Genomic DNA, 24,427 nt, shown 5'->3' with positions numbered 1-24,427 from the left:
TACACCCCACTTCCTTTCTCTTCATAAGGATAGAGGATGGAGCCAGACTCTCCTCAGTGATGCTCAGTGACAGGTCAAAGGGCAATGGGTGGAAGTTGAGGCATGGGAGGTTCCATGCACACTCGAGGAAGAATTTTTTCAGTGTGAGTATGACAGAGCACTGGAACAGGCTGCCCAGGTTGTGGAATCTCTCTCTGGAGATATTCAAGAACCATCTGGATGCATTCCAGTGTGATCCTGCTCTGGCAGTGGGGTTGGACCAGATGATCTTTCGAGGTCCCTTCCAGCCCCTGACATTCTGTGATTCTCTGATAAGTGGATTATGAGAGCTCAATGAAAAAGAAAATGGTACCTTACAAAACTTAAGCCCTCCTACTGGGAGCACAGCATGCTGAAAGAGTAAGCCTTGCCAGTGAAGTCTGTGGTTCCTAGTACTGGAGGGCATTAAAGCAGTGCCAGCTGTTTGGGGCAGCCTGGCCTGGAAGAGTCTGGGCTTTTAAGGCAACAAGGGATCGAAAGCTTTGTAATTAGGTTACCCGAATCAGGACAACAAGCGGAGTGCGTTCATGTAGCAACATTTCCACAGGAGCTAAGGTCAGGAAGAGAGCTTATCAGACATTACCACAGACTGTGGCAGTACCAACTATAACCAGCCGTCATAGTGGTGACAGAAATGTGGTCTTGTAGCAGCCCACAGTGATCCTTGCCAACTGATGTTTGTTCAGGCCAGTTCTGTGCCATTTGCAACGGTTACTTTTTGTGCCTGACTCTTCTAGAGAAGCTGCCTGGATGGTGATAGGTGGGGAAGGTGGCCAGGTAAAGCAGAAAGAGCATATAACAAAAATTGATTACAGCTCCTGCACACAGCCCAGCCTAGGGACATCTGATCCAGCTTTGGGTTAGTGAAAGTGGGGCAGACTTTTGCTGTGACTCAAAGATGCTGAAAGGTCTGCTAGTGCTTTCACGTGTGGTCAAACCTTATTTACCTCTCTGACCTTCAGACTCGCATCCTGGAACCATGGCATGGTGGTGATGAAGGCTGCAATTTATCTCTTTTTACTTGGAGCAGCGTGGGAGTTTCTTGTAGTTAGCACAGGCGATTCCAGCCCTTTGGCAGTCTGAGGGTCATTTTGTAGTCCTCCACTCGTGCTGCATTGCATCAGGAAGGTCTAGGCCCAGACAAAGGTAAAAGCCCATAGATCCTTTATTGGAGCATTTCACAAATAAATTACAAGTTTCTTTGCAACCACGTCATAAATCAAAACGTTTATTTACACCTCAGAAACAGCAAGCAATTCAGCAACTAGGGTCCAAAGGAACAATTAACTGGAAAAGTAGCTGAATTAAATATCTTTAAAACCAAACAAAATATTTTCCTCCTTACTTGAACTTTAAAAATAAGAAAGAAAATCATTTAAAAAATATCTTGGTGGTAACTTAGAGACAGCGTTTGTTATGGGGCAAATATGATTTGACAGGAGGATTCTGTCTGAAATGGCAGTAACAACACAGCTTGTTCATACTGAATTTGCCCCCAAGTTTCCCAGACAAGCCCTTGCTCTGCAGCCCCAGGCAGGGTGTGTGTGCCGGGACACACAGTCTGTCTTAGGACTATGTTTTCACCCCATCCATCAAACACAGCCATTTGCTGGTGCAGAGGAGATGTGTGATGTTCAAGGGGTGGATGAAACTTTCCCATATAGCTGTCCTACTGAAAGCACAGTAATGCAGAATTTTGGCTATAAACTCTTCCCTTTCCGCTACTGGTGACCTACTGATGCATGGACAACTGAAAATGAGTCAGTAGACAATTACACATATCTTCAAGTGATGTGATTGTGTTAAGAGGGGACAGCTAAAGGTAACATAAATGCAACATGAGAGCTGGGATATGTCTGGCACTTAGTCTGTGGGTCTTTTCCCCTTTTTTCTTTAAACCAGACTGGTTTGGCAGATGCTTGGCTGTGCTTGTCCCTTAACTCGTGTTCATCCATAATTCATGGAATTAAACTGCTTATCCCAAGTCCTTGTGTTGTATTAGTCTTCCTCTATCTGCATATATTTATTTTTTTATATATATATTTTTATATGTGTATGTGTATATCTCTATATATCTACATATATACACACACATAGCAATTGTGCAACTAGTTACTTTCCACTGAGTGTATCCCTTTCATCCGGACAAATAAATCCACCAGCTTGTCTTGATGTGAGGCAGGAGATTGGTGCAGTCAATGGGTTGTGGTTTTTTACACAGTAAAATGGCTTTAAACAGGATAGCTGCGATGATAATTACTAAGATACTTTGCACGTTCATGCTAAAGATTATAGATCACAGAGTCACTTGAAAGAGAACTTTCCAATTTGGTTATCTATATTTTGTTAGCATTGGGCAGTGTATCAGACAACAGAGTTTCTAGGGAAGACAAGCTCAGGATTTGATGTTCTCTAGTTGGTGTGACTGCAATATAATTTATCTTGTGGTTGTTTGTTTTAATTAAATAAGATATTATTAAACCCATGCAGAAAGAAACAGCCTTTAGACAAACAGTGCTGTAAAGTTATTTGTGTACAAAATCCTGTTGCTTCAAGGGGCTGAGTGTATCAAGAACAATGGAGAAGAAAACTGGCAGCTTTCTTGGTATTCCAGACAGGAGGTCTTTGCAAAAGAAAGGCCAGCAGTGTAGAAGTTGCTAATACAACATATGTCTGTCTTTTTGTAGTGATAAAACATTCAAGCTAGGGCCTCACAAACTGATTTGGAAGTCTTTAATAAATGAGGTTTGTACTATAGTGATCTCTAACTTAAATGACTACACAAGAGACCAGGACGAATTATTTGACCAGAGGCCACAGACATTTTGGGCTAAACCAAATTGTGTTGGGTGCCTTAGAGACCCGTTAACGTGGTCAGTGAAGGAAGTGAGTCATCTCTGGGAGGTATCTGAGCTGTAGGTTTCTCTGTACATCATAAAAAGACAGACTTTGATAATATATAAGCACTCGCTGATCCCATGACAAATATTGCTCTACAGCAGACCAATAAAAGCAATATGAGAGGAGGTTTGGATGAAAAATTTAATCTAGATATGATTAACTGAATCTCAACCAGTTCTAGTAATGGAGTTGCTCTTTGATTTACACCAGTGTAAACATGATGAGAACAGGGCTCAGAAAGTGTATTAGCCAGTGTTCCACTCTTACCTCATTTTCCTCAGTACCCAGTAGGAAATTCAGCTTGTGTCCCTTTGTTTTAATCTCCAGACCTACAGTTACTGAATGAAACGTACATTAACAACTGCACAGAAGTATATTGTGAAAGCACATGTATGAGGTGTACAGAAAGGGGTTGAGTTAGCAAGTGCACCACAAATGAGACCTTCGTCTTGCTAATAAACTCCTCTCACTGATTGTTATACCAAATCTGTACTTTAACAGCAGATGCTCATTTCAAGTGAAATGGCTTTTCACACAAGAAGTTTTGTGCATGTTATAAAATGACAATCAATAAGTTCCCCACCTTTCTGACTCTAGGCAGCCTTATATGTCAACAAATATAGTCTTGAGATAAGGTTGTAGTGGCTAAAATAGCTAGGCAGAAATAAGTGCTATGTTATAAAACCAGTAAGCTTAGCTGAATGAACACTGAGCATCAATTTTGTATCGTCTCTACTTTTTTTTATTTGTTATGATACTGCAGGAAAACTAATAAATTATTGTTGCTCTTTTGTTTCAGGAAATGAGGATCATTTTTGAGCTAGAGAAGACAAGCTTATTCAGGTAGGAAAATTCAGACTCTAACATGGCTTGTCACTTGTATAACACTACAGAAAGTGCCACAATCTCATGTTAAATGGGCTTTGTTCTCTCTGTCATAGAGAGGAAGAAACAATAACATGGCAGCTTCACCTTCTCTGTGTGTGCTTAGGTTCTCCAATGATTAGCTCCATCTCAGGTCTAGAGGCACATGGTAGAGGTTGAGAGGCTTTTATCTAGGTGCAGAAATAAAGTAGTAATGGTGAATGAAGGCCATGGTACTGAACTCTCTATGTGTCAAAAGGTTGCAGTATTACCCAAGAAGAAAGATCTCTTGTCTTTGGGTACAAAGTGGTAGAAAGAATCTTCTCATTGTTACTGTGGTTCCAGGCAGATGACATTTTCCTTTGTTCTTCATTTTGGATGCCTTTGGAATGATCCATCACATTCTACATGAGCCTCGTTTTGAACAAGAAAGGGGTAGCTTCTTCTGGTACTTGGTAGAAATGACACTACTGTCAATTGGTATCAATCCAGAGGTGGGTTTTACTGGGTGGAGAGGAAGCAAGCAAGCAGAAAGAGAGTATTTGTGGAGGAGGGTATTAGGATTTCTTTTATTCAAGATAGAGGTTTTGTAGGTCAAAGCATAGGGTGGAGTTTATCTTTGTGTGCATGTGGATGCATTCAGTAAGTATACATGTTGAAAATCCAGGGTGCTATGCATTAGGTGAATATTTTTCCTTTTGAAAAAATTACCTGACATTTTTATATATATAGATATATATATAATTTTTCTTAAATACATGATTGTTGATGACAAGGCAGCAGTGCATGATTATTACAAGGCATAGGCAGAGAAAGAGACCTAGAAGCATGTCCATGTTAATGTTTGAGATCAGGCACTTTCCTGCTGAAACACCTGCAGCTGCCTAATGGCCCACTCCTGCAGCCCTTGCTGGACAGAGACTGCTACTGGCCCCGAGGTACTGCCGTGGCAGTTGGAACCTAGAGCGTGCCACAAGGGAAACAAGAGCGGGGCAGATGCTGCTTGGTCAGGACTGCAGGAGTTAAGTTGGAATAGAAAAATAGGTTTGTGTGAAGGCAGTTTCTATCTTCTGAAGACATCTACAACATCAGGGAAATTTGCAACACAAACTAATTTGTCCTCTGTTGCTGTTGTTATTACTCCTGTTGATTGAATTAACAATTTAAAACAAAAAAAAGAGAGACCAGTTTCATATTTGGTACAATACAGGAAGTCAGAGAAAAGCTATTGTACAGCAATTTTTAACCACCAGCACACATTTAATATCTAGTGAAGCATTATGGCAAAGTAAATGTATGTTTGGACTTTTTAATGCTTCCAAAAAGCTTTACTATTGAAACATATACGTGGTGTGGAAGATATGCTCATAATCTCACTGTAGTAAAGACAACATACAGTATGACTTGTAGGTACTGTAAAAATGCTAACTAAAGAATGCAGCTGCAAAGTTCTATTGCATAAGGAAGCTTTCTTGTTTAAACTTTAAATAAGCAAGTTTATTAAAATATTCTAAGACACTTACCTTACCCTAGTTACTGGCAAGCTCTAATAAAAGCCACAGTCTGTCACTAGTATACTCTTTGTTTTCGTTTTATAAAAATTTGGTGTGAGCTTTGATGGATCATTTACAGTTTATTAACAAGATGATCATCTTGATACAGTTAGAAGGTTGTTTGTTTTTTCTTTTCTGACCTTACATGCTCACAGAATAAAAAAGGATTCATATTCATCTATAACGAACACCCTTTTTTCCATGTCTGCAAACAAGTGTGGTAAGTTTACACACACAAAGAAATGCTCGTGTTACTCTTAACTGGAAACTGTGTGTACATGTGTATGTGTGTATGTATACATATATATATATACTCATGTGTGTGATTGTATTTATAGAACAGGGCTTCTGTTTTCCTCCTTGCGCAGAGGTTTGTACTGATAGCTGCACAGGGGCTGAGAGAGAGACCAGTGCTTCTGAGGTGGGCTTTGCCTTTGCTGTTCCCATCAGCTCCCCATCTGCAGACATCCACTCACTTAACTGTGTCTGCAGGGCTTCAGTTTTTTTAGGCTGCCCCGAGAAGAGCTACCTGCAGGAACACAGAGGGAGCTGACTTTAGCCCCTTTACAATCAGGCCCAGGGCTCCCACAGCTGTGAATCGTGACCCATAGGGTGCTAGTCACAGGTGGCCTCACAGATCAGCTTGCAGCACTTCCAAGTGCAGCTTCCACTGGAATGGGAGCCAAGTGCTCTGCTCCTGCTGGACTGTGAATTTCCCTTGGGGCACAGGGAGAGCAGCTCAGCTCAGCAACAAGCCAGGGAGACTTGCATTTCTTGTTCACTGAACCTGAGGTACAAGACAGTGCAGAGCCCTGGGCCTGCTTTGTCTGTGTCCACAAAGCGGCTGTTGGAGCAGCACGATTGCCAGTGGCTCTCTCCTCCTGGCCACACTACCAACAGCAAGACAGTAGGTTTAGCCATGGCAGAGTAGTTGCAATTCATCTGTGGCTGTATTGCTCTGCCTTGTCCCTTGTACGCTCCAGATGAATACGTTATAAAAGCTAAACCTCCATATAACTCTTCTCTCTATATAAATATATATATACATACACTCATACATATACAAATACTAACCCACAGACAAAATATTTTCTGAACAGTTGAATAGCAACAAGTCAACAGATAGAAAAAGAGTGGAGTCAATCTGTTTTGTGTGCCCCCAGGGTCCAGTTTGGAAGTCATGGTCTGTTAACATTCAGAGAAAACGCACGTAAATCTTGCGTCTTGCAAGAGGAATCCAGTAATGGACGGGCGTTAGGGCAGAGGCTGTCAAACACCAATGGAGAGTCGGACAGAGTAAGTGAGGTTGCAAATTAAACTGAATCTGGAGCAACTGAGGCCTAGTAGTGAAGAACAGTAACTGTAAACTGCAATCTTCAGAGCTGACGGTTTCTTTTCTCTCGTTGCCATGGCAACTCGGTAGGACAGCTTCAAATGTCAGGAGTTCTTACAGACCTAAACGATGGGAAATGTGTGTGATTATTACTATGCAGATCACAGCAGCTTTTAACTTCTTGGTTTTTTCCCCGTCAAATTATTGATTGAGAGCATGCATGTTTGTCAGTAATTAAACATAAATTATCCTGGTTCAGCAGCATTTCTTTGTGAAAACAGAAATCTCCAAGAGGAAACCCCAAAATGTCACTTGGGTCATTCAGAGACCTTTGCAATGCAATTCAGGAAGATGTAGTGCAGGAGTCTGAGCATGAATCTCAGGCCAGGATCTTATTCTCCCTCTTAGGCACCTTAATCATTTATGTTAGTGCAAGAGCGCAAGTGAAATGCCAGTGAGTCACTCCCTTGTGTGCACACACACTGGCAAGCCAAGAGCAAGCAAACAATACCTCCTCAAAAACCCAAACCATGGCATGGTGCCTTATTTCCAGGCACACTCACAAACTATAAGCTTGCATGTCAGTCTTGTTGCCACAGAAATAGAAATCTTAAGTGGTCTAGTCTTTTATTTTAATAATGTGAAGGCAGTACAGCTTGAATGATTTTATTTGTTTTAGGTGGGCACTCTGCTAAGACAAGGGTAGTAAAGGAGTTCAGAAAAATGGCAACTAGGAGCCAATGTAACATTAGTTGTACTTGCCTCCAGTATGGCTTGGACACTAGTAAATTGCAGGTATTTGGCTTCACAGTAAAAAGACACAGCAGTAAGAATAACATAGCAAAACACAGAGCTAAGTTGCATCTGTCTTCTCTTAACTGAGTAAAGCTTCTGACTTTACAGTGTTGATTTACTGGTTATGCTGGCTTTGGCTGGGATGGAATTAATTTTCTTCATAGCAGCCCAGAAGGGGCCATGCCTTGGATCTGTGACCAGACCAGTGTTGATGCTGCACTGGTGTTTCAGTTACTGCTAAGTAGTGCTTGCAGAGTCAAGGCCTTTTCTACATGGGCTTTCTGCACAATCCATTAAGCTGAATCTTCACCAGAGGCATCTGTCAGCACAAAATGTATAAATACCACACAGATTTAAGCAGCTTGTGACTGTGCCACCAACAGCTTGTAAATAAGGGACAATATATGCTGATTTATTTTCCATCATATTGGCAGATGTTATGATTGTTACTACCTAATGATACACCTTGACTTTTCTGAGTAAATTACATGTTGAAACCAGTTAGTTCAGCTTTAGTTATGAATTTGCTTTTTGCTATGCTGGGTTTTATCTGCTGAAGGCTAGCTTCTTTCTCTTGTGACAGAAGCTTGCTTTTGATAATCCCTTTTATCCCATCTGCTTCTTCAAGCATCACCCCAGCCCTTCTCTGCCTAGACTTTTCCTCCTGAAATCGTTTCTCAGCTTCATACTTTCTGACCTTTCTGCTGCCTTTGACCCATTTAATCAGACTCCTGGAAATCTGGTGCTTCCCTTGGCTCCTGTGATGACTCTTGTCATCTTATTATGCTTTCTCTAATCCTTTTTCTGGCAAGTCCTTCTTTCTCATTTCCTCAATCTTAGGTTTCTGGGGAAACCCTTCTTGTCTCCACTTCACTTTCTTCCCCTTCTCTGTGACACCACACACGTTCAGCAATCGCTTCAGTGCTGACAGTTCAGAGATCTTGCTCTCTTTACCTGCTTTTCCATTCAGACTGAAATGTCGACCTGTAGCTGATACCTTTTCAGTGTTTAGCTGACAGCTCTGTAGAGCTAAAACTGAGCTCTTAAATCTTTACTCTAAAGCACTCCTAGTTCTTCCTTTGATTGCTCAGGACAGCACTATTCTTTTGCCCTTTATTCAAGCCTAAACCAAGAAACAAACGGAAGGGTTTTTGTCATAGAATCTCCTTTATAGTTCTATACGTTTAGGCTATATCTCAATCTAGAATTATTTTTTCCACACATCATCCCAAAGGGTTTTCTCTAGCTATCCAAAGAGCTATATCTCCTACCCAGGCTCTCCTCAGTTGTTTTGCAACATCTTTTCACAGTCTCTGACAAATTTAAGCTGCTGCTCTCACATCTTGCCAGCCTTTTGCTGCACCTAGTCTGTCACTCCGACTCCTTCTTGGACTCTTCCCTACTGTGCATATATTCCTGTATCATCCTTACAGGACCTGTTTTTCACCTCATCCATAGCCCACAATGGCAGCTGTTGCTGGCATGCTCTCGAAGAAATGTCTGTTTTATTCCCCTTTCACGTGCGGTAGGAGGGGCTCCCTGCAAGCATCCATAAAATGCTGTCTCCTTGCCATCTGCCTTTGCTGGCACATCTACAGCAGTCTTTCCAAACTTTGCCAAGACCACTATGGGTTCAGCTCAGCCCTTTCACCAGCCTTGACTGAAACTACGCTAAAAGAATTATTTGACTCCCAATTGAGTTTGAAAAGATGGAATATATTCCTCTGAATGATGACTTGACCCCTGGGAAAGGTAGATTGCTAAAGGACTAGTTTAGGCCTTTGGAAAAGAAAAAAGGCACAACAAAACACACACACTAAAATCAACATTTAAAATTGTATGCTGTAAAACTTCAGTAGATAATTGTCCTTGGTCATTTCCATTAAGAAGATTTGAGATCAAATCTGTCTTCATCTTTGCTCATGAAGCTGATACAAGATGGGTTACATCTCATAGAGAGGTGAGTCTAACTTTGGATATTAACCACAGAAACTAAAATTTCTCAGGTGCAAATTTACTGTCTAAATATTCTGCTATAGCCATATAAGGTGTTGCTGGACACGTGTTCTGGCCAGGAGCTCCTTAACACAAACTCTACAGAAATTAAACTCAGCCAAATTATTGTGCAGGAGGCTCAGTGATGAATGCAAGTAGATCTGCTGCAATCAACAGAACTGCTCTTTTATAAATTCTTTGGGGATATGATAAACATCTGGTCCATGTTTAAAACCTCTTTTCCCAGCTGGATTTCTGATGTTCTTTATTGTTTGCTGTAGAGGAATTGTAGCTTTCTTGTTTGGTTATGTGTGTTTGGTTTGGTTATTTTTTTCCCCTTTCTTCTCCCCATTAAAAAAACCAAAAGACTCAAATGAAACTTGCAGAAGTACACACATGCTGCTAAACAATTACAAGGCCTACTTCTCATTTGAGCCTCATCTCTACAACAGCAGACCTAAAGATTACTGACTCCTAGGGTTGTGTTCTACTGGCTTCTATAAGGTAGTGTTCATTTTTTTTAATTATTACCTACTCCTTATGTATTTTATATCACACATGATTTAAAGGTTGCATCTGCTAACAGCACATAAAAGGTATTAGTATTTAAGGAATACTGGGAGCATGAAACACACAAATGGTATGTTTGGGGGGCACATTTGCTGATCCATGCTAGCTCACTGTCTTAGGAACTTAATGCCCTGATATGCCTGTGCCTGGCAGGTTTAGTGACCTGTACACAAATGAGCATTATCCCTACTAATTTTTAAAATTCCTTTTTTGGTTTTTTGGCCATTGAGAGCCCAGTCTTTATAACTGGTCCAGAACTCAACAATTGTGACACCCCCTGTGTTGTTTTAAACATGAGTTCTCTCTTCTTACAAGAAGTAATTTGCTGCATACAGCTGCAGGCATGGAAGCCACAAAGGTGATTCTGCATTGCTGCTCTTACATGGTCACCCTCCACCTTTCCCTAGAGGTATCTGGGGAATTCACAAGCAGCACAAAGCTGGCACAGCTATGTATGACTTATTTGTCTAGAAACAAAGGCTCACTGAAGTCTTTAGTGTTATCTTCACCATTTTTTATCTCACAGGTCTCCTCTGTTCTACCTCTTGGACACTCGAGAGAGGCATTCAGCCACAGTCCTTTTAAGACAACAGTCAGAAAGGTAAGGGTATTTTTATGTGCCTCCTGGCTAAATGATTGCTATTATGATTAGCGAGTCCCAGACAAGAAAGCACAGCTTGTTATTTTAAACAGATGGCATTTGTTGGCGCTGGTAATTTGGCATTAGAAGATGATGTTTGCTTTTGCTGGTGAAGAACATTGACAACCATTGTATGTGTTTATCTGATGCACCAATAGAGTGGAGTACAAATAATGCCACAGAAATACTGGTCAAGATGTGCAGTTCAGGGTAGAGAGATTTGATAAAGAAACTTAAATAGAACAACCCTCCCTTTCTACTCTCACTGAAGTCTAATGATGTTTTCATAGAACAGAATCATAGGATATTGACTGTATTTGGAAGGTCAAAAGAGTTGTTGAAGTTGATGGCAACCTTCACAGGACAGATATGAATTGTTATCTAATCATGGGGTTTTGGATGCTGAATTTATTAAGAAAAGGACCAAGCAAGTAGATTAGGTGCCTATAATTTTGACTTGTTCAATGACTATCACTACCTGTCTATTTCACAGTGGTCTAATATAAAGTTTATTCCTAATGCTGGTTCATGTGATATATGTTCTCTTTCTCAATTTTCTTCTAAATCTTTAAAACACACAGTTTGTGATGTCCCATTTCTAGAAAAAAAAAAAAAGGCAGCTGGTAGCATGTGACCCCAGTCACTATGCTTCAAGTTGCCAAGAACTCGCATTCTAGCAGAACCCTTCTAATCAGCCAATAAACAATCTTATTTGCAAAATAACTTCTTCTGATCTCAGAAGATGCCTTGGCACTTCCCAGACACATATCCTTCTCTGTTGCTGCCTTAGCTTTCTCTGAACATATTTATGTATTAGTGACCCAATTCTCTACTTGTTTTAACAAAAAAATCATCTGGTTTGAGTAATGGAAGACTTTAGAAAGATGTATTACTTATGAGACCAAGCTAACTTCTTGTTACATAGACTATGCCTCCTACATTGCAGTCAAAAACTCATAAAAATTAAAGGCATCTAGGTTTTGTGCTGACCCTTTGTGCAGGAATGAACTTTACCCAAGATGCAGTCATCCTCCAACTATCATTTAACATAGAGAAGAGAGTTCACACAGCTGGAGTTTGAAGTTCAACTCATGCATGCTCCATTTCTTTTAGATTTCTTTCAATTACTCTCTCATCAGAATTATTACATTAATCTTTGCATAATTGAAAGCCTACATTACATCATGGACTTTATCAAAACCTCAGTAACGTTAAAGAGGCAATGTGAAAATGGCAGAAGGGATCAGAACCATGTTTCTGATTAGGCAGCTAATCAACAGCCAGGTACTTACTTCCTGGATTTATCATTTACAAAAGGACATTAATTAGATACACGGTTATTAGTTTAACCTTCACGTAGAACTTAGGGAAACAAAAATGGTTTTCATCTCCATCACTGGTTGATTTATCACAGGCTGTTTGCAATACTGAAAGTGTCTGTGTTTGCACCATGTGCCTATAAATTGTAGTATTTTGCACTTGTGTGTGAAATAATCTTTTAATAGAAAAGGTCTCCAACGGCTTCTTCAGTGGTCCAAAGCTCTGCTGAGGCTTTGCCGCAATGTTAAAATCTTGTGATCGCTGGTTTTTGACCACTCTGGTATTGTCTTCTCCACAAATAGCATTTTTTTTTATCCCAAATCCTACTGCCTTTTAAAGACTTGAAACAGTTATCCCCTCACAGCTACTGTGTGTCTCTTTCTGGATTTAAGAAGTTCTGGTTTAATATCAGGAATAGCAGAAGGTATACCTGTAACTGGAGCAAAGTAGTGACTGCACTGAATGTAAATATATTGTAGAAAAGTTTATGAGAGAAGTAAATGAGTTTATTCTGAACATCTTCAGTTTCTCGCATCATATATAATTTGCTTCTCATTTATGCAAGGAAATGAGTTCAAAGTTCTTAATGATAGGAAAACCACAGTATGCATTATCTCTGGCTTTGTGAAATGAGTGTCTCATGCTTCTCCTCTCATATACCAATGTCAATATTTAACTTCAGGGGCTGAAATGCCAGCATGTGCTCTGCATTCGGCCACAACTGGTGAGACAGCAGAGGAAGATGCCAATCCAAACTAATCAGCTTGCACAGGGGCATGAGTTTCTCTGGCTGAAGTCATTGTGGAAGGGGAACTGGTTGACATCAGCAGGTATTTCCAATACTTCTCACATGGATAGCTTATTTAACTGGCAGGTCTGAAAGAATGCTGATATACACCAAACTGCTCTTATTTTTCTGACTTCTGACAAGAGTCTGTCCATTTGTTGAATCTTTGTTTTTTGCTTCATGTCTGTCTTGTCAGTAATCCACCCACACTCACTGTGTAATGGGCTCTCCTGATTAAGTGCTCAGACAGTTCCTGTTGGCTTAGGAATTCTGAACTGTGTAGCATCTAGTCCAGTGCAGAGCTGTATTTATCTAATAAAGCCCCTCCTAATGAAATCCCTGTTCACTAGCACTGTGAAAGATCTTGCTGGGGGTGGTTCCTAGGGTAAAACAGCTAGAATATCCTAGCTTATTGTTAGTTTTTAAATTGATGTGAATTTTAGCTGGGTACTTTTGCAAAGCAGCATCATCTTCATTTGATCAATAGGCTATAAATACTTTTCTTTTTCAGTTCTTTGAAAACAAAACAAATTCAGAGCGTCCTACCTGCTCTGAAGCTCTAATCTGATAAACTTAGCAGAACAGTTGAAACTATTTAGCAAGTGGAATAAATATGTACAGATTTGAAATAGTATCATTGAACAAATGTCCCGATTTTTCATATTTGTGTTGAAAATGAATTCATCAAATGTAGCAGCAGACCAAGCTTCTAAGTACTGTCTAACTGCTTAAGCAGTCAGGTCTCATCTTTCACAGCAGTGCAGCTTCATTTACAATCAGTTTTTAATAAGCAGAACATGAATATAAGTAGTCCAGGCACATTTGGATCTGTAGGCATATACCAATCCCAGCTTGGCATACTAAAAGAATCATCTAGAAAAAGAAATTATTAAGAATAAAGATGAGAGGAAAGGTGCATGCTTGAAAGCCTTGGAAAAGGGAAATAAAACAATTAGGAAATTGCCAGGTTTGGTTATGTTAATGTCAGCATAAATTTGTGAAGCAGAACTGGTAAGTATGACAGCTCAAAGCAATGCCCAGTGCCACAGACACATCAAGTGTGCGTGTAAAGTAAAGTTTAAGATGTTGTCTCGAATGTTCCAAACATCAGCTGCATTCTAAAGGGCTGTGTAAGAACCAGCTGTCTAGTACAGAAGTGAAGTCAACATCACCTAACTAGGCACAGCAAATCTCCTCTATTCATCTTGAAAACACCATTTCACATTTACAACTGAAGAGCAAACTATCTGCATGGAGAGCACATTCTGAGGCCTTTGGATGTTACAGAGTAGGGAAATATCTGAGGACAGGGAGAGTTGAAAGAAACAAAAAGCCCATGCTGTACAATGGCCATTAATGGCAGGAAAAAAAATATTTGAGCTGGTAATTTTTTCAGTCCTAGTTTTTAGTCACAGCCCACTCCAGTACAATTCAGATGATAACTCTCAAAATTATATATTTATGTGGCTTTAAGAGGTTGTTCAGAAAAGAAATAGAAAGTATTATATATCAACAGTTACTGCTGAGAAAATGAAAGCATAAAATGTTCATTTGAATTCACAACACTGAATGGTCTATCAAACCAATCTCTTTAACTGTTCATTTCATGTCTACAGAATGACCATCAGGAACAATATTACAGCTCTTAGGGAAGGAGCTGTATCTGCTAGTAACATTTTTCTCTTCTGCATTCCAAACCTGTCTTCTAAATGGTCGTATTTTTTCATGTCTACACTTCTGGAACATGTTTGGATGGTTTAAAATGTGCATAAAATGTCATTTCCCACTTAATTGACTCAGTAAAATGTAATGTCATTAAGTACACTTCAAATATGCTGATGTACAATTTGAGGGTATTTCTATTTGTCATGTCTATATGACTAGGTATATAAACATCCTGTCTCCAATTATGTACATACACATGGACTTCTGTGCCATTTCAAGCCCCATTAACTTTAGGTGTGCTCCCAAAGCCATCTGCACAATGGACTATAGGACTCAGTTCATCTGCAGAGAAACTGGAAGACTGGACCCAGAGGTCTGTGTTAAGAGACTCAAAACAAAGCTGTCTCAATCTGAATGCAATCTCTTAACCTCCAAACCATATTTTTGTTCCTAGACCCTAATCAACCAAAACCTTTAAGGAAATAAATGGCATCTCTCATAGAGGCAAATCTGAGAAAGCTTCTATGCTCACTGATGCTTTAGCAGCAATAATAACATTAATATGAACCAAGCCATCTGTAACTGAGATAATAAGCATTAAAATAATAGTGGGTATTTCTGCTGTTACTTAAAGAAGTGCAACTCACTAAACATCAGTCATTTCCAATTACTGGGTAGCATTAATGAGCTGCCACTTTAAGGACTCACGTGGTGCTTTCTCTAAGGTAAGACCATAAGTTAAATTTGAGTAGTGCAAACCCACCTCCCCAAATCGCCTCTCACAAAAAAATCTCTCCCCGTTTGGGTACTTTTTGAAATTCTAGCCAAGGTTGGGATATTTCACCTTTCAGAAATTGGAAATTTTATCTTGCAAACTTTCCTAGTCTTGCTAATGAAACTGATTATATTTTAATTAAATGCCTCTGCTCTGAAAAGGAGAAAATTGCTGTAGAAGGTTAACATATGCTAAGACAACCTAAAAGAGTAAAAATCCCAGATGAAGAAGAGAGTATTGTTTTTAGCAAATTTATGTACTTGGAATGGGTCCTCTCAAGCTTCCTCTTTAAAACTATGTGGATCAGGGACAAACTTTTATTTCCTTGAGAAGAATCAAAACTCCTTCTGTAAAAACTAAACTGTAGATGAGCCCTGAAATAAAAATGCACTGATTGTCTGAAACCAAAGCAAGTAATTCACAGTAAAGGCTGCAAACCATGAAGCTGCAGGTAACAAAACTTCACTTGTAATGGAAAGAACAGTGACCTTAAAGGGCTTTCCCATTTGAAAGCTGCCATAATTTGTCTTAGTCTTATGCAATTCAAGAACATATTACTTCAGTCTTCAGACATTTGATGCTCCTGCACAAATAACATAGGACATGCAAGAGATGCAGACGCTTCTGTTGCTGTGAAAAATGAGCTGGGTAAAAGATAACACTGTACTTTAACTCTGGCTGTCAGTGGTCAGGCAAATCAGTTCTACCACTTCAATATACTTTGAATTTTTGTAATGGTGCAATACCACATGAGTAATTTTCAAGGGAGGGAGGAAAAAAAGAGTTATTTTGTCTATTGACCCTACAGCTGCATTTGTCAAATCAGAAAAGCATTACCATGGGGAACAGCAGGCATTAAACCAGGAAATTAACAGGAAGCTAAACTCAGGGGTATCTCTGAGACTTCTTTGCAATCACAGAGCAAACATCTGTGCCAGCTTCTGTTTTTCAACACACCTGAGGCTTTTCACCCTCAGTATGAGAAATTAATTTCAATGTAGAGACCTCCAGCTTATTTAAATTCTTCATAGCAGTATTCCAACCCCCCCCCCCCCAGTCTTTCACTCTCACCTTAGTTTTGGTCCTAATAATGGAATACTTATTTAGGCTCAAGTCAACTTACAATTGACACTGGCCAGGTTAACAAAATAATTTTCTTATCAATGTTTGTCAGTCACCTAAAATATCAGTTTGCTTTTATTTTTTTTTCTCTTAACATCAGTTATTTCAAGTCCAGCCCTTTCATAATACAGAAATAGAACTAAAATATTATTGCTAGTATGACTGAGGTAAAAATAGAATCTCACTGAATTCTGCTTATTCAGGACATGACTCTTGTGGCTTTGGTTCTTCTTTTAGTCCTTTCATTCTGCTTATTTGAATCTGACTTGGTCCTTTATGTTGCGTATAAAAGGCAATATGAAATGCAATTATCATTCTGTAATTACACAATTAAGTTAAATAATTATTGTCAAATGTAAAGCCCAGAATCCAAATACTGCTTTAAATAATAATAATAATGATTTGTAATGGATTTAAACCCTGTTTTTTCCAAATAGAGGAATCCTTTCTCAGTCTCCCACAGGGCCTAGGGCAGTTTTTGTTGATGAGTTCATTATGACAATATATGCATATTTGTTTTTTCCTTACCTTTTTCACAGTCACCTGTATGCAACTTCATTCCTAAAAGGTGTCTGATGTATGGTTTTGGCTTGGCTTGTTCCATCTTACAGAAGCTTACCCTGCCATACCTTTGCCAGTGGACAAGGACAGGCAGCTTTACTGACCTCAATGAATCTTGAGAAGACACTGCTGGTAAATGTTTGTTGGATTTCACAACAGATCACTGTAAGTATGTTTATGATACTTATGCAAAAATTTTGAGGGTTGCTATTCTCCCTTTCAGGAATTGTTTCTCCCTTTTAGTATCAGCTACACATTTGTAGGTTGCAATAAGGGCACATTTTCTTCCTGCTCTATCTGTCCTTTGGAGGTCCCTTTCAACCCAAACCATTCTATGATTCTATGGTTCCCAGTGGTAATAGTTAAGTACCAAATATGGTCCTTTTTTTTTTTTTTAAGTCAGTGTTTGTTTCACCATCTTTTAATTTCACCAACCACCTTACTGTGTTGTTGCAGAATCCCAGAAATTTGCACATACAGGTTGGCATTTAATAATTTCTATTTCTGGCTGACATGAACTAATTTTTTTCCAGTTCCAAGTATATCCATCTTTCCTAGGGCTTCTGGGCAAATGCAGCAGTCTGTATCCCATTATCCTTCAGTATATTGAGCACAGTAGGGCAGCTGCAGAATAGGTGGAACTGCTGCTCTTTGCATGCATTACAGTTTTAATCAGGCCCTTCAGTTCCGTGCTCAGATACTTCAGAAATCTACCACATATGACTTCTGCCATGATTTACAAAGGCGGCACAAATTCTAAGTATAGATAAGAATTGCACCATTTAAATGATAATACCAAGACGTTTGTATGGGGAGAATTCGTGCAGGGCACTTTTACCAGGAGCAGCTCTTTCACAGGCCTGCCTCTCCTCACACCAGATGTCAGATACAAAAAGAAATACTTTGGCATGAATAACAAAGTTCATTTGACTGAAGGATTTACCTCCTAGGAACAAGAGCCTCGTAAAACATAAACATTGGGAGGGAAGTGAGCCACGTAAGGGCTTTTGCAAAAATTAAACCCATAACTTGCCACTAGGAATGGGATGTTTCATCTGTTCGATATGCACTAAAGTTCTCTTTGTTTTTATGGCATCGTAATCTTTGATTACTCTGATAAATATTTGGACTATACAAAACATTGCAATGGAACTAATCACAGTTATAAAAAAACCTATGTGTGAAAATTAACTGGGAATGCAGTGATACCAGCACATTTTAGAGAAGTTCAAATACAGAACCACATTATTTTAACTGGCTCTCCTGCCTCACTCTTTTATGTCTCCATGTAGTCGTTTACACCTGAGGAATATGGTTGCAGATGTTGTTATGCTTGCTGCCTTTGCATACGCGTGATTGGGTAACTCTACCAGACGTGGAATATCTGCCTCTCTCCGTGTGGCTGGGTGAATCCAAACCACACAAACGAACAGCAGCAAATTCCAGACAAAAAAAGGTACCCTTGCGTTAAGGATTAGATCTGTCTTTGCTGAAGTCTCTTTGTGGAATTTAAGCTCTCATGACTGTGTGTAAAACAGCTGCTGCCCAAGGGGGTAGTTCTCCTTCCCCTTCATCCACTTTTTCCTCTTTGTTTTGGTTTTATTGCTCAGACAACAGAGCAGAACATCATACTGCTAGCAGATTAAATGTGTAATCTCACTCTTCTTTGTTTAAAGTGACAACTCTATACTTCTTACAGTAATCTGAAGGAAGGTAAGGCTGCAGAAAGGCTCCAGGCACATCTGCATTTTCTCACAGTCTAAAGACTATTCAGTCCTATTTATTCTTTTACAGTAGGAGAGGGAATCCCTCTGTCATTCAGAGCACCAGGGGCCTATATTCTGCCCACAGTTGAGATGAGAAAGATCTTCGGTCAAGAAGAGAAACTCAAGAGGAGCTTTTCAATACCTAGAGCTGCTTTCTTTTTATAATTGAATATAAGGAAAATGATCAGACTTTGGGGCTAGAAAAAGGCAAGATGATTAGTTGAAAAGGAAAATAGTTTTTTTTCTACTTCACTGTATTATGGGCAGATGCACTGAAGTAAATAAAGTTCAAGTGCAAATTGCATCAGATAAGGAAGTAATTCCAGTGGTGAAAGTCATGCCTAGTATAGTACCAGCAGCATTTATGAAGTGATAACAAGGATACAGCTGAATCAACAATGCTGCATATTTATATCACTGGTGCGATAGTGTCACATTCTGACAAATATCTGTAACATATTACTTCTACCAGCTCAACTCGGTGTTTGGTTCCAGCAGGCTAAACCCAGAACAACTGAACCAAAGCCGGTGGAGGTACTTCAGATGTCAATGATTGGAACAAAGAATGTGAATTTGCACTTAGCATTTATATAGTCCCTTTAATCTTCAAAGAGCATCACAAACATTAGGTAGTTCTAATTTTCTCACTACGACCTTGATGCTAACCTTTTGGGATAAAAGTGATATACTAGAAGAAAAAACCTGATAAGATGTGTAATCAAGCATACAGTAGGCTTCAGATGTATAAGCTATCTCTGCCTTAGCCTCTCTCTCTGCGCTTCACGGTAGATTTTATCCCATCCAGAATATAAGGCCTTTTACCATGGCTCAGGTATTAATTCACCATACAATGTATTTTGCTAACATAAGATGATGATAATAATCCTTGAATAGCAGATTTATTATTATAGCTATAGGATACAGCTATTCCTGTTTGAAGCGATAAAGAACTCAAAACACTATTGTATTAAAAAACTTACTGGAAGCTGCCACAGGACAAGCCAGAGACACATGTAGGTTAGCTGTTGGGATTTCATGCCTTTGAAGTCCTTCTCTTCAGTCATTCTGGGATTTGTTTGTTCATTCCTTGCAATTCAAATTAGGAATTTTCTAAGTCTCTTTTAGAGAGCTTTCTCAGAAGCAGCAGAAGCTTCCTTTATGTATCAGTTCTCTCTGCCCTCCAACTCAGATTTGCAATTTGGTTATCAATTTGGGGTGGCTCCAAGCCCTGAATCTCGAATGAGTTCCTCATGTTCCAGTTGCTTGCACACTTTATGCAGAGGAATAGACTGAAGCAGGCAGTTCTCATTTTCATGGTGACCCAGAACAGCTATTGTTACAAGAACACCTTTAATCTCCTGTTTCTGTTTTTGAATTGAATTCAAGTGCAGGGAGATGAAAGAAAGCGTCTCACAAATCTGCTACTACAGCTGGTACTTCTTAGTTTATCATATGCTAGTTCTAATTCTCTTTAATTCTTCTTTAAATTATTGCTTCTGTGCCTTAATTTGACAACCAGACATTCGTTGCTATTTTTTGACTATGAAACCCCCTCCCCTCCCTCTTTCTTACAGCTACTTCCTCAGGAAAAAGCACCAAACTTATAGCATTATGGTTTCAATGTATGAATTTAACTTCTCTCTCCATAGGCCTTCTTGTGCAAAGAACATTGAGCAGTTAAATAATGCTTCATTACTTACAAAATAAACTGAAGAGTGAAAGAAGGATGAGGGTCATGCTGATATGAAGGGCATCACTTGCACTGCAGTCCATTTTGGATTTCTTGCAGGAACACACTTGTAATTTCAGTTCTGTGATGTTAGTCAGAGGTGGTTTCCCAGAATCTGTCACTGAGATGGGGATGTTGTAATTGGCTTTTTTCAGGTTTTGAAGCAGGATGACCTGGGCATGAGTATCTACAAAGGAGAAGGTGACAATTAGCCAATTAGTGGTTGTTTGGAAGGGAAGAGGAATCTGAATACAGTGTCAGACATGCCACAATTGCTAATGGAATTTAGGAAGAAAATGAGAACACTCTAAGGAAAAGATTAAAGAATTGAATTAGTGGTAAAAATAGACAGTACAAAAAATTCTTTCGTGGGCCAAGAGTTACTTGCAAACTTACTACAAACCTTGCAAACCTCACAAAAGACAGACTTGTAGGAGCTCCCCTTCTTTAAATACATTATGTAGTCTACAAATTATTGGCAGAATTTTCCTGTGGAAACTAATATACTAATGAAATGCTGAGGTGTGCCATTACCGCTCTAGGGAAGAATATATCTGTCTGCCAAAGGAAAAATCCTTCTTGCAAGGAAGTACAGGCCAAGCTGCTTAACTGATTCCCCAACTGAGAAGGGAAGTAAAGCTCCATCAAATCCACAGCTCTGCTCCACTTGAGTGGGTCACAGCTGATACCGGTACTGTGGCGAGTGTGCTGGTACTTTTAGGGGGGTTAACAGAGTCGTGGTTTGGTGTTTGGAGAATAGCAAAGAAAATTTCTCCTTTGCTTTGTCCTGCAGGCAAGTACAGATGTCACACCCATCTTTAGCTGTGTTCTAAGACAAACATGAAATGAACTGCTAAAAGATTTGATTGCCAGAGATAAACAATGCATGCCAGAAAACAAACTGAAATAATCTGCTATAAAGAAATGTAGAACTTTTTGCCATATCTTCTACAGTTGTGTAGCATGTGCTTTGATCCTCTTACCAATAGTGCCTGGGCCCAGTGCATTTAGGTACTTGTGAAGACTTCAAACACTTAAAGTCAGGAAGTTTTTCAAGTACATTGCTAAAGCCCATGCAGAAGTTTCATGCTGGCCTACAGAAAGCCTTGTGTACCTCACGCAAACAAATTCCATGCTGTGAAATATGTCAATCCTTACAAAATCTTAAGTCACTCTTAGCCCTTTAATGCAATGCTAAAGGAGAAATATTTGGTAAACATAGTGAGAAGAAGGAAAAAGTTGAGATTTCAGAGAAAAGCCAGACTATTAGTAAGTCCCACCAGGCAGCTGATGTGAGCGAAACCAGCAGAATGCAACGCAGCAGCAGTGGGTCCGACCTACAAGAGCTTTGTGTACAACATCTCTTGAATTGACCCAGCTGGCAGCCTCAGGGTGAGCATACTAGAACACAGAGGTGAAAGGACTAAATACCTAAGGAAAACCCAAGTAGACTTACTGTTAAGCTTGGTGATTCTCCACAGTTTTTCTGGACCAGATTGCTTACTCAGTTCAAATTTGAATGGGTCTGTGTTGGGATGGAGGTCTTTGTCTGATGCTCCTAGTATCACTACCCTGAGATCTTTTGCATCATCACAGACTTTCGCCAGTGTGGGATAAAGGGATGGGACATTGTCATTGACATCTTCCAAGGTGATGTGTAAAGTTCCCGTACCTGTGGCAGGAGGGTTGCCTACATGAAAACACAAACATATGTTTATCAAATCATACTTCCATAACACTTGCTCTCATTTGTATCTGTGCTTGCAAAGGGAAATTATTTTTCCAGTTCTTACCTTTGTTATATGAAAAGTATGACTTGAAAAAGCTGATGAGTTGCTATTGTAAATTTGTTGCTGTATTTTTCAGAATGCGTCCTGATTCCCTACAGTATGAATAATTATTCTAAGGCAACCTCTGGGAGAGGAATATTTTGAAGTTACAATGAGATTATGACATGAATAGATATCTGGAAAAGAATCCTCATAAACACTTTCTGAGAGTAATATAGTAGGAACTATCTCCCAGATAGACAGCACGTTATTAAAACAATCAAAACTAAGAACAAGGAAGAGACAGAACAACAGCAGAAAAGAATCAATTAATGTAGTGGGTGCCCATAAACAGAGCAGGACCAGCCCTTAGGACCACATTTAGTTATCTCAACAGAAGTGAAATCTATCAACATGCAACTCTGAAAAATGAGATCTTTCATTTGCTCAGAACCAGCCTGTGTTAGCAGTGAAGTTTCAGGTTATTTTCTATCCTGCGTTGACCTGAAAGAACCAGTTTCAGAGGTGAGAACGTTGTTTGCTCACCATGGTACTGCTACGAGCCTTCTTGCCAAGGCTGTGACTGACAGACCAGCCATGGCACTGGAAGTGTCTGTATCAGAGATGTCTGCCCACGGGGAGCCAGACCAAGACCAGCACCTCATTTCACAGAGGTCAGAGAGGAACTGACAAGTGCTAATAACTTTCAGTCACTACAGATGTGTGACATTGTTGAGCCAATAACCTACTGCTTTCAGTCTAATGCTCAATAACTTCTCACAGATCCCTTTGACATCCCATTTTAACTGCTCACAAAACTTTCCAGATGCACATTACCTCACTGTTTACCAGACCTAGGAACTTCCCATTAGGAATGCTGCACTTCTAGGCTGCTTGTGTTACTCATTTTTTCTGGTTTAGTACACAAGATCTACGATGTCTGCACTTCCCTTGGCTATAAACCAGTTAGAAAGGATTCAAGAGGTTGCACTTAACCTGTAAAGCACTAGTGCAGCATGTCATGGTAGTTTTAAGTTCAGCACAGAAAGAGGTACATTTTAGCATAATTACCCTGCCTATAGCAGCCCAATAAAGTATGGAATTATTGCTGCACTGTGAGTGCATCCTAAGGGAGAAGTAAATACCCTGTGGTCTGGATCTGATAAACTACTAACTGCAGCAGAATGCAATTAGTCCTTTCAATAACAAATGACACTTCATCTGTTTCATGCGCACATAAATGCATAACAAAGGCAGAATTTTCACAGTTCTTTAGCTTTCCTCCTCTCCTCATCTTGCACTTTGTCATCAGAAGGGCTAGGGTTGAGGTCTTTTTAATGAAAAAGAAATTATTTTCCACTTTTTATTGGACTAATTGAATTTGCAGAAAGACTCCAATACATTTTTTGTTCTTGATATATTATTAAGTAAAGTCATACTGCAGAATGGATGAAAAGACATTTGAGTATTTGAAATATGATCATAAAAGCCAACCTTTCATACACTTAATTAAACTGCTGTCTTTAATTTTGAATGCATTATTTCCACACTGGACTGATAATGTCTTATGCACTGCCCTTATCTTTCTCTGAAGTCGGTAATATTAAAATCTGCCTTTTGAAATTAAGAAGCCAACAGCATTATGAATGTGGTGTTACTTTGTCAAACGCAGATATGGCTGCATTTTCCCTGCCATGCAACTGCTTGACTCTCTTTGTATGGCTTATGGGCCAGACAACTATTACTGACATATAGACAAAAAGGAAATTGCTTCTGTCCATTTCAATGACTTATTCTCTGGTTGGCTTACTTATAATGATTTAAACAAAATCTTCTAGTGATTTATGGATATCTCCAAAAGAAAAACAAGCAAATGTCAAGGTCATAAACTGAAGCTTGTTAACATGTGTGTCATAAAAACACCAACACAATGAATCAAGGACAAAATGGTCACAACATGTCCATTGGGAATATGTGACTTTCATAAATTTGACAGCATTATGTGCTTGGAATAATTCAGAATTCCCATGATCTCCAAACAGCTTTGGTTTTGAAATTAATGATTTCTATAGCATATTTTAATTCTAAAAGAAGACTTCTCATCATTTGTGTTGTAAAACCTTGCAGCTGAAAGCAATATTAATGTGCAAACCAAAGCATAGAGGGCCATGTCCAACAGCCGTCGAGTCAGCTTTTCAAAAAGCTCTGCTCCCATTTTTGTCACTGAACTGACCATTCCTCCT

The 24,427-nt window shown here is 39.4% G+C and overlaps 1 protein-coding gene and 1 long non-coding RNA gene across 11 annotated transcripts in view; one reads left to right on the top strand and one right to left on the bottom strand.

Moving 5' to 3' along the window:
- LOC135184350 (uncharacterized) overlaps positions 1-24,427 on the top strand; it is a 106,246-nt gene that overhangs the window by 71,458 nt on the left and 10,361 nt on the right. For 2 of the 5 annotated variants that reach the window (XR_010305989.1, XR_010305988.1), the window contains exons 8-12: positions 3,740-3,783; positions 10,577-10,651; positions 12,693-12,840; positions 16,971-17,085; positions 18,213-18,376. This is a non-coding gene — a long non-coding RNA (uncharacterized LOC135184350). Of the gene's footprint in view, positions 1-3,739; positions 3,784-10,576; positions 10,652-12,692; positions 12,841-16,898; positions 17,086-18,212; positions 20,104-24,427 lie in introns of those variants that run through there. The other 3 variants (XR_010305990.1, XR_010305986.1, XR_010305987.1) reach the window with 2 other exon arrangements.
- The window catches only part of CDH13 (cadherin 13), a 497,598-nt gene continuing 474,357 nt past the window's right edge, over positions 1,187-24,427 (bottom strand). For 3 of the 6 annotated variants that reach the window (XM_064160007.1, XM_064160011.1, XM_064160013.1), the window contains 3 exons: positions 21,872-22,105; positions 20,387-20,602; positions 13,563-13,670 (listed from right to left, as the gene is read on the bottom strand). In XM_064160007.1, coding sequence (XP_064016077.1) covers positions 13,564-13,670; positions 20,387-20,602; positions 21,872-22,105 — 557 coding nt within the window. In that variant the 3' untranslated portion in view covers position 13,563. Of the gene's footprint in view, positions 6,813-13,562; positions 13,671-15,497; positions 15,612-19,254; positions 19,773-20,386; positions 20,603-21,871; positions 22,106-24,427 lie in introns of those variants that run through there. The other 3 variants (XM_064160008.1, XM_064160009.1, XM_064160010.1) reach the window with 3 other exon arrangements.

This window comes from Pogoniulus pusillus, chromosome 20 (genome assembly GCF_015220805.1).
Source record: "Pogoniulus pusillus isolate bPogPus1 chromosome 20, bPogPus1.pri, whole genome shotgun sequence".
NCBI lineage: Eukaryota > Metazoa > Chordata > Aves > Piciformes > Lybiidae > Pogoniulus > Pogoniulus pusillus.
Note: the sequence above shows the minus strand (reverse complement) of the source record. Positions and strands in the feature narration are given on the sequence as shown.